Source organism: Dipodomys spectabilis, unplaced genomic scaffold, assembly GCF_019054845.1.
Source record: "Dipodomys spectabilis isolate Male_0828 unplaced genomic scaffold, ASM1905484v1 ptg000365l, whole genome shotgun sequence".
NCBI lineage: Eukaryota > Metazoa > Chordata > Mammalia > Rodentia > Heteromyidae > Dipodomys > Dipodomys spectabilis.
In genome coordinates this window covers 2739354-2749617 of record NW_024871042.1, presented here as the reverse complement: position 1 = coordinate 2749617, position 10264 = coordinate 2739354, and the positions used below count along the sequence as shown (strand labels likewise).

At 44.4% G+C, this 10264-nt stretch overlaps 1 protein-coding gene across 2 annotated transcripts in view; it reads left to right on the top strand.

Annotated features, from left to right (window-relative positions):
• Nucleotides 1–344: 344 nt before the first annotated feature.
• Kif16b (kinesin family member 16B) overlaps nucleotides 345–10264 on the top strand; it is a 264333-nt gene continuing 254413 nt past the window's right edge. For both annotated transcript variants that reach the window (XM_042666398.1, XM_042666397.1), the window contains exon 1: nucleotides 345–479. In XM_042666398.1, coding sequence (XP_042522332.1) covers nucleotides 433–479 — 47 coding nt within the window. In that variant the 5' untranslated portion in view covers nucleotides 345–432. The remainder of the gene's footprint in view (nucleotides 480–10264) is intronic.

The window sequence follows — 10264 nt, the reverse complement described above, 5'->3', positions numbered from 1 at the left end:
CAGCCGTCCTCTCCAAGTCAGGGTTTCAAGGGAGGGAGTATGGGTTCAGCTGGCCACGAACCCCCCCCCCCCCCCCCCCCCCCGCTCCTGCCAAGCTCCGGATCCTAGGCCTCGGGGCACAGAGATGGGGGTCCGATTTGGCTGCCTCCAAAGGCGGTGCCCAAGCCCCGCCCAGGCCCCGCCCCTTCACCCCGAGGGCGGCCACCAAATCCTGGTGCCTGGATCACGTGGAGCGGGGCCGCTCTGAGCATGCTCAGAGGGCCTGGCAGGTGGGGCCCGCTGCGCGACTCCAGGTCCGGCCGGCCCAGGCCAAGGGGGCGGGGAAGAGAGGGAAGTGGGCGGGGGCCGCGGGCGCCGTCGCCGGAGACGCTCGCTGGTCGCCGCGGGGCGCCGGGTTGTTTGGAGCGTACCCTGGCCCCGACAGCATGAGCTATGGCATCGGTCAAGGTGGCCGTGAGAGTCCGGCCCATGAATCGCAGGTGAGTGTCGAGCACCCCATCCCGGAAAAGCTGGTCTCTCAGAGGTCCTCTCAGAGGTCAGCCTGGATGTCAGCGTCCCGGGCAAGTAAGTTCCCGGCCCACCTGGTGCTGGCTGGCCGCTAGGGGCCTGGAGGACGCCGTGCTCTGCTGTCCCTTTCATGGTGTCCTGGAGAGGACCCGGGGAGTAGAGTTGGCGAGGTCTGGGGGAGACGATTCTTACAACCCGCCCCCAGCCCAACAACTCCTGCAGGTTTTCGCTGGTCCCCTTTTTCCAAAGCATTTTCGGGCTCCACTGCAGGGGGGGAGGAGGGGTGTGGGCGTGGTGAGGGGGAGGGGACACCCTGAGCTGGCAGGTGTAAATCCCTCCTTGGTGACAACTCACCTAGTCTCTGTCATCCAGGCTACTTTTCTTTTTTAAACTGTCTTAGAGACAGTTTTGAGCCCCCTGAACTTAGCAGTTCCCTAACTTCAGGTGAAAAGGGGAACGAGGAAACTTTGACGAAGTTTTGGCTCCTGACAAAGTAGTCAGAGACACTTTACACGTGTTAGCACTAATGCTGATGTTGAGGGGGAAGAGTGTGAACACGTTTAGAATTTAACCTTGTTACGTGTGTCTGTAAAGTCCTGCTCACTCCCTTGTTCCCCGAAGTCATCTGTGCTTCCTTGTCAATCAATGACTTCTTTCTTCATAACCAGTTTACAAGATGCTTTGGAAAAAGTTACTTTTTAAACTAGTTTAACTTTCAAGACTGAAGTAGATCTAACTGGGACAACCTCCAAGGTGACAGACACAGTTCGTACAGAGACGTTTGTATTTATTAACTTTTCAACCTGGTTGTTGTGCATCTGACTTGCTATGTGGCCTTTCTCTTCAGGTCATGCTGGCAACTTGAGGAGGCCAATGTTGGTTGATTTCTCACAACTGGTTAGGCTACTAGAAGACTACAAAGTCAAGAGCTTTCTAGAACCTTATTTTACTCATCTGGGTCTATTTTTCCATTTAGCAAGCAGGGAGTCATTCTAAATTGTGACCTTTAAAAACTAGTGTTTCAGAAGTCAGTGAGCCAGTTATTTTTTGTGAGTGTGTGTGATTGTCAAGTTAATTCTGAAGATGTTAAAAATATTTTCTTTTTCATTTTTGAGATAAGGTCTTACTATGTAGCCTAGGCTACATAGAATTTGTAATCTTACCTTGGTGTCGTAATTGCTGGAATTACAGATAGGAGCCACCAGGGCCAGGTCACTTTTTAGGGAAGGAGTTTGACATTTTAAAAAAAGTAAGCCCTGAGAGAATATTTGTTTCTTTGTACACTCAGCACTCAGTCATGCAAGTTAAACAGACCTCAAAGTTATTTAGGTGATTTAAAATGATTTTTCTTTCAAGAAGTGGTGGTCGACTCTTGTGATCTCAGCGCCTGGAGGGCTGAGACAGGAGGATAGAGAATCTGAGGTCAGCCTAGGCTACCCTTAGCTTTTTTTTTTTTTTTTTGTCTGTTGTGGGGCTTGAACTCAGGGCCTGAATACTGTCCCTGATCTTTTTCGCTCAAGGCTAATGCTCTATTACTTTGATCCACAGTGCCACATCTAGTTTTTTGGGGGTTAATAGAAGATAAGAGTCTCATGGACTTTCCTGCCTGGGCTGGCTTTGAACCTTGATCCACAGATCTTAGCCTCCTGAGTTGTTAGGAGCCACTGGTGCATGGCTTCCTTAGCTTTTTTGCTTACGGCTGATGCTCTACCTCTTGAGCCACAGCTCTACTTTTAGCTTTTTACCAGCTAATTGGAGATGAGAGTCTTATGGACTGTTCAGCATGGGCTGGCTTTGAACTGTAGTCCTCGGATCTTAGCCTTATGAGTAGCTAGGGTTGTAGGTGTGAGCAACTGAAACTTATCTTAGAAAATGTTTTCATTACAGATTTACATATATGATCAGTTCTTATTGCTTTGCAATAATATGAGCACCCTAGAATGTTGCACAGATTAACTTTAGAAATCATTTATTAAGCTCCTACAGATGTCTCTCATTATGTTAAGTGCTATCTAGAATATGAGATTTGTGAATTATTATTATTTTTTTTTGGGTCTGGTAGTGGGGCCTGAACTCTGGGCCTGGGCGCTGTCCCTCAGCTCTTCAGCTCAAGGCCAGCACTCTACCACTTGAGCCACAGCGCCACTTCCAGCTTTTTTTTTCTTTTTGCTTATGTGGTGCTGAGGAATCGAACCCAGGGCCTCAGGCATGCAAGGCAAGCACTCTACCACTGAGCCACCTTCCCAGCCCTGAGATTTGTGAATTATTGTGTTTGCCAAGACCCCACTGTCTGGTGAGAGTGGGGTTAGATATTGACATGATTCGTAAAACTGGGCCTCCAGAGACTGGTATGAATTCATTGCCTTAGGAATGTAGGCCTTAAGCCCATGGAGGGATGGTTGGAAACAAATACAGAAACCCCATTCTTTGAGAAGGTAGATATGATGTTTGTTCTTGGCAGACAACTCTGGTGGCATCAAGAGTGGGATGAGAGTTAAGGAAGCAGCAACCAAGTCAGAAGGGAAAATAGTATGGTGGCATAATCCACCAAGACAGTTCACTGGCCTCATGGACAGGATTATCCAGCTTATTGGATGGGAAGAAGTAGGGAGGAGAAGGGGAAGGATGTTGAGTCATTATCCGAAGTTTGATTCTTAGATGGGTCAAGATTTGGGGAGAGTGGACAGTAAAGTAGTGCATTCTCTCTCAGGGTGTAGTTAAGTGTCATGTAGGAGCTCTGCAACAGAGTGAGTAAGGTGTGTCTGTTGACCTTGAGGTATGGGAGGGAGGGCTTCTGTTTGTGATGGGAAGTGCTTATCAGATAGTTGGAAACTTGTTTAAGATCTCTGAGGATTCAGGATTGTCATCTGGAAATCTTTTTTTTTTTTTTGTCAGTTGTGGGGCCTGAACTCTGGGCCTGGGTGCTGTCCCTGAGCTCTTCAGCTCAAGGCTAGTGCTCTACCACTTGAGCCACAGTGCCACTTCTGGCTTTTTCTGCTTATGTGATGCTGAGGAATCGAACCCAGGGCCTCATGCATGCAAGACAAGCACTCTACCACTGAGCCACCTTCCCAGCCCTCATCTGGAAATCTTGTGCACAGAGATGACAGTTGGCATATGGTAGGAGAGAAAGAAAGGTTGGCAGGATTTGATATTGGGATGTCTGTCTTTAGGATTCCAGGAAAAGAATAACTTGTTACCTTAGAGAAGAACTCACATGGCAGGTTGTGTGGGGGAAGGAAAAGAGTCTCCTGAAGGTGGTGGTGGTTGTTAGTGCCAAATGTTTCCAAGGTGGTAAGAATTCAGTGAGGTCCTTCCTTGGTCTTAGAGATGAGCATACTGGTAACCTTCAAAAGGCAGTTACAGAGAGTCCAGAATCCAGAAATTGGCAGTAAAATACAAGGACATATAAAAATGGCCAACTGGGGTTGGAGGCGTGGCTTAGTTGGTAGTGTCAGCCAGTACACAGAGCATACCAAGTTCAAGTCCCAGTCTTGCAACAACAACAACAACAACAACAACAAAATAATCAATACTTGGCTTAGTTCATAAGGAAAGACATGTAAATTATAATGACCATAGGAAACTTTTTTTTTTTAATCCAGTGAGACTGGTAGATATGAACTGAGCTTTATCAGTTGTTGGTAAAACAGTGGGGAAAAATACCCAAAACAAAACATCCTTTGAATCAGTCACCAGCAGTAGGAAGGGCCCAAACCTCTGAAACTTTAGAAATTAATCCCTTTGATCTAGTAATTTCACTTTTAAGAATTTCTTATGCAGATTGCTTGTACCTGACAAGATGTATGTTCAGGGATGCTTGCTGCACCATTGTGTGGTACAATGAAAGAAAATTTAAATGTACAGAATATAGAAACGCATGGGGATTTATTAGAATTAGGACCTATATCATCTGATGGAATACTATGCAGCACTCAAGATTGTGGTGTCTTAAAAAGAGTTTCACCTTAGGTATTGGAAAAAGCAAGATACTTACACAAATACAAACATGTACACAGAGATCTATAGCTGCATATAACCAATTAATAATGAATCCTCTTAAGAGGAAAACTGAGGAAGAGTCTGTTAGATGAAGATGAAAAGCCTTTTCATTTTCCATTTTATTGTTTCAGTTTTCACATTGCTCATGCATGATTGACCAATAGTTGCAAGGTTTCATTTTTATTTACCATTGAGACAGGAAACAGAAGTTTCAGTAGGTTGCTGGGTAGGATTGGAGAAAGTTGTTAAACAATTTAGAAACATTTTTATTAGCAAATGTTTGTTTCATTGTGAGATTTCATACATACTATACATACCTTATTCCCTTCCTGTCCTTTTTTCCTTCTACTGAGGCTTTAATTCAGGGCCTGCCTCACTTGGCTTTTTTGCTTCAAGCTGGCTCTCTACCACTTGAGCTATACCTCCACTTTCAATGTTTTGCTGGTTAATGGGAGATGAGTTTCCCAGAGTTTTCTGCCTTGATTGGCTTCAAACTGTGATCTTTAGCCGTCAACCTTCTCAGTAGCTAGGATTACAGGTGTCTAATCCTGTTCTATTGGCCTTCCTTATTGTCCTTCCTTCCTTCTTAAATTTACTTCAATGGATTTCCTTACTGTATTTATAGCTCTGGCTAAGAGGAAGCAACCCACAGGAGAGAAGGAGGGGGAGGAAGGGAGAGTGGGGGGAGGAATGGAGAGGCGGGAAGAGAGAGAGATGGAGAGGGAGAGGGAGGAAGGAGGAGGGAGAGGAGAGGAAGAAGGAGGAAGGAGGGAGGGAAGGAGAGAGAGACACAGAGAGAGAGAGACAGAGAAAGACAGAGATTGCTGCAGCCAGGACCTTAAGAATGGGGCAAAATGGTGTAAAAGTGAGTTTGCCCTTAAGATACTCCTCAGCCTTCTGTCCTAATGAGTTCAAGTGCCTGATTCTGTCCAAGTTTTGAGGAGTTTGTTTTTACTGTCCTGTGGCTTACGTGGCAGCAGTACTCATTCCAGTTGTGAAGAGGAATTGTGGTGTGTAGCGAGCACAGCAGCTATCTTTACTGAGAGTTTGTTCTGTGCCTGGCTCTGGCAGGAGCACCAGGTACAAAATCAAATGCATCTTTGCATGAACCTTAAGCAGGTAAGGGACTTAAATAGTATGCTGTTTCATAGTTTGGGAGACCTAGTGTTTTACACGTTTGGACTGCTATAATAAAGTTGTATAGGCTGGGTCCTTTGAAAAACAGCGTTTCTGTGCTTTTGGAGGCTGCCAAGTCCCAAGATTGGCTGATCAGGGTTTGGTAAGATATCTTGTTGTTGCATTCTCTCCTAGTGGAAAGGGGAACCTCTTTGGGCCTGTTTTATGAGAGCACTCATCTCATTCATGATTTACCTTCCAGACACTCTACCTACCTCTTCATACCACCTCCTTAGGGGTTAGAGTTCAACATTGGAATTCTAGGGGCAGAAACATTCAGAATTTGACACAAGGTTCACTTGCATGGAGTCCACAGCCTGTGCTTTATAAAATGAATTAATCAGCAGAAATTTGATTTTCTTTATAATTTTGTATGGGTAAAATGTTTAACAAGGTGTACATTACTACTCCATTTTGTTAGTTACTTTTATTTTTCTTGGGCCTAGTGCCTAGTCTTTTTTTTTTTTTTTAATGAGTTTCACTTTTTTTTTTATGATTTTACAGGCTCTTAAGTTTGTTCTCTGAAGAGACAAGGAAAATCATAATTGGATAACTAATCTGACTGTTGACTTTTGGTGTTGTCCTTTCTTTTTCTGTGAGAACACTGGGTGGTCTTTCAGGACCGTCTGTCCTACCCTATTGGTCTGCCAACTTGAAGAGGGTCAGGGTGTCAGGGCTAGGCTGAGTTGGTTAAAATTTTGGCTTGTCTGTGTTCATTTGAGCAAGAGACTTAATTGTTTTGAGCCTTAGTTTTTGTGACTATAAAGGATGTTGATTATTAGAGATACTTTACAAATTTTTGTAAATATTGTAAATGTTTTTGATTTACAATGAGATATAGATCTTACATTATAGATCTGTAGACATGTAAAATACCTTATGAGTCATTCTTTTTTTTCTTTTTGCCATTCCTAGGGCTTGGACTCAGGGCCTGGACACTGTCCCTGAGCTTCTTTTGCTCAAGGCTAGGATTCTACCACTTGAGCTACAGCACCACTTCTGGCTTTTTCTGTATAGGGTACTGAAGAATCAAACCCAGGGCTACATGCATGCTAGGCAAGCACTGTACGACTAAGCCACGTTCCCAGCCCAAGTCATTTATTCGTATATACAATTAACTTTTATTTTGTTTTGTTTCATTAAAAGATGTGTCTGGATCATTAAATTGGTTCAGAGTGGACTAAGGAGCTGAGGGTGGCCATGTGAAAATCGCAGTGTGGATTCAATGAGGAATGCATGAGGGACAAGCCCTCCCCAAGGTGCCTGCATCTAGCTAGGGTTCCATGATCACTTGTTGGGCTGGGGATGAAGCTCAGTGGTTGTGGACTTGCTTAGAGTACATGACTCCCTGGGTTCCATTCCCAGAAAAGCCAAGAAAAACAATGCTCCTTGTTGTTAGTCTTCTTTTTTGAAGTTTATGGATTGTACCTTTACTAAAAATGGTGTTTTACCAAAATGTTTCGGTTTTTTTGGGGGTCCAGTCGTGGGCCTGAACTCTGGGCCTGGGCGCTGTCCCTCAGCTCTTCAGCTCAAGGCTAGTACTCTACCACTTGAGCCATAACTTCCGGCTTTTTTTTTTTTTCTGCTTATGTGGTGCTGAGGAATGGAACCCAGGACCTCAGGCATGCAAGGCAAGCGCTCTACCACTGAGCCACCTTCCCAGCCCAACCAAAATGTTTCTTTAACAAAGAGTGCCAACTTTGTGGCTGTGCTTTGTAATGGGCTATTTTATCTAAGGTAAATCCAGCCCATGTTTTTTTCCCTTTTCTGCCTGCCCTTTTCTTTTCCTTCTGATTAGCATGTCTTGTGCAATTTATTTTCCCTGACTCCTAAGCTCAAAGCAGCAAAAGAAGAAAACCGCCTGGGGCATGTTTGAATGGGATCGATTCCTTTTCAGGTGCGGTGAAATCTGTCTCTTCAAGAACAAGATGGCATCAAAGGGAGGATAGTCCCTGGCCAGTCTCTGAGGTCTGTAGTGTGGAGCCAACTCCTGCATTCAGTTCTCTTCTCTTTACCCTGGCAACTGCATTTCTTCCTCCTATCAGTTGACAGCTAGGGACTTTTTTTCCTTTTTTTTTCTTTTCTTTCTTTCTAACAGAGACCTCTCAGATAATAATTCTGGGGCAGGCCAGCTCCTGTTTTTTTTTTTTTTTAATCAGAGCTTTTATGTAGACACTTGCTGCCTCACAGCTCACAGGTGACATGACCTCAGGGACCTGCTGGTCCAGTGGCTGAGCCTACTTAGACACTCAACAACAGCGACTGTTGAGATGAAGCCTCTGGGGACTCTAGAGCCTGGAGGAGGAGGTCTCCCGGGTCTCTTCTTCAAGAGAGTAGAGTTGGAGTTGAGCCCTGAGGAGTAGTACCAGTAACCCTTTACTAGGTAGTGTAACTGGTAAATGCTTAGTAGATGTTCTTTGAGAGTTGGCATTGTCAATCTCCAGATTGAAATAAGAACTCAGAGATTGAAATATTCTGGCCAAGGTCACGCAGTTAGGACACTGTGGAGTCAGGATTGGCACCCAAGTCCCTTTTATTTAAAATTCCTAAAGTCCTTGTCCTTCCATTGTATAGCAGACATGGTGGAAGGCAGGGGTGGATGGGGTGTAGAACAAATCTAGTGTATTAAGATTTAGTTTTTTGTAAGTATTTGCTGAGAGGGAGCAGCAGGGTTTTGTTAGGGCTTTTGTGTTTTAGGGAATACAATGCTGGGGTTTGAACTTAGAACATCACACTCACTAGTGGCTTGCCTGCTCTGCTGGTGCTCTCCCACTTCAGCCATACATCTCATACTGCTTTTTTGCTGGGAGATGGAATTATATGTACTTTTCTTCCTGGGCTGGCTTTGAACTGCAGTCTTCCAGATCTTAGCCTCCTGAAGTAGCTGGGATTATAGGCGTAAGCCACAAGTGCCTGGCTGAAGGACCCTTTTTGTTAGCTCTAGTTGCTTTGGTTTTTAATTGTCTTTGATGTAGAATGGCAGTTGCTGGCCACATAAACTTTAAATGAGTATTTTATCTAATCAGTTGCACTATGCACTTTAAAATCACATGTTGATCAGCTTACAGAGCATGTCCACCCGCATGGAAAATTCTACTGGGTGCTGACTGAAAAGGGCCTGAATCACAGGGATGTCCACCCTTGCTTTGCGCCTGGTTTTTACTTCCCTTGCCTCCTTGTTCAGTGCTTCTGTGTCTCCATCTGTGCAGTGGAGGGGTCCCTTCTCCCAGGCTGAGGTGGTGATGGCATGAGTAACATTTCTGACATTGCTAGGCCCTAAAGCCTGCTGGGAGCTACTGTTTTCAAAACAGGGCTGTACTTTGCCAGTTTGTGTGGTTTTTTTTTTTTGAGGTTTCATTTGATGGCAGTGTATGGAAATATTATTTCTAGCACCAGAACAATGAACTTTTGTATACTGTGTGTGAAGTGCTGTGCCAAGTGCTTTTAAACACTTGCTATCCCACGGCTTTACCTGACATTGCTCTGTGCTGCAAGAGTCCAAGGTTGTATGAGTGCAGATGTCGTATAGGACACCCCTCCAAAGAACTGAACTCCAGCCCTCCGGTGATCTGATTCTGGTTGGTGACAAAGGGCCAAGTAAAATAACAAACCTTATAGACAACTGAAGAAACTCTATATTTTCTTTTATTATTTGATTTATTTTTGTAGTGGTAGGAATTGAACCCAGGGATTTCACATGATAGGCAAGCACTCCATCACTGAACCACACTTTCAGCTTCACACACTTTTCTGAGTGTGAAAGGAGCACATTTGTTTATATATGATGTGTTACGTATAAAAGTGTACCAAAGAAATCAACTTGCCAATCTGTCTTAATTCCATGACTCAGAGCTAATTACTCGCAAACTTTTGATACCTTCATATGTGGTCTTTGCCTCCTTTGTTTGTATTATTTCATATCCTGGGTTTTGTAGTTGCAAAAAGCCTTGTGAAGACCAGACTGTAAGACAAACAGAGGCAGAGGAGTCAGAGATGACTCGTGAGTGGTTTGGGGTCTTAGTAAGTAGAAGTTACTTTTCTCGAATGTGGAATAATGGGTGGGGAGTTGTGGTGGATGCAGGGTTGTGGTGCTTATGTGAGTTGATTCAGGATGCTGGTGGGAAATGTAGCAACTCTGGTGTTTTGGGAGGCTGGGAACCAAAAGATGATTGTCAGTGAGGTGGAATATTGTCATGAGGAAGACCACTGTGAAGAGGAGAAGAGGGACTGCAGTCCTGCCTGTAACCAGGATCAAGGGCAGAGCTCTTTGGTAGGATAGCCCAGTGAACTGGCCATGTTGATACATCTTTTTCTCCTTTTGCAAACTAATGATGTCTCCCTCTCCCCCCCCCCCCCCAAAATGTGGTATCCCAATGGAAAGCTGTGTTTGCTTAATACTAGTAACTTATCACCTGCCTTCTTAAACTTTCCTCCTCTTATGAGCATACAGTGGAGTTTTCCAGAAATGCATGATATGTCATGACCTTATGCCCTGTGGGTTGTATGTTTTGTTTAAAAGTTTCCCTGTTTTAATTTCTAGTGTGGTAACTTTCAATACATAGAGATAATATAGCAAGAA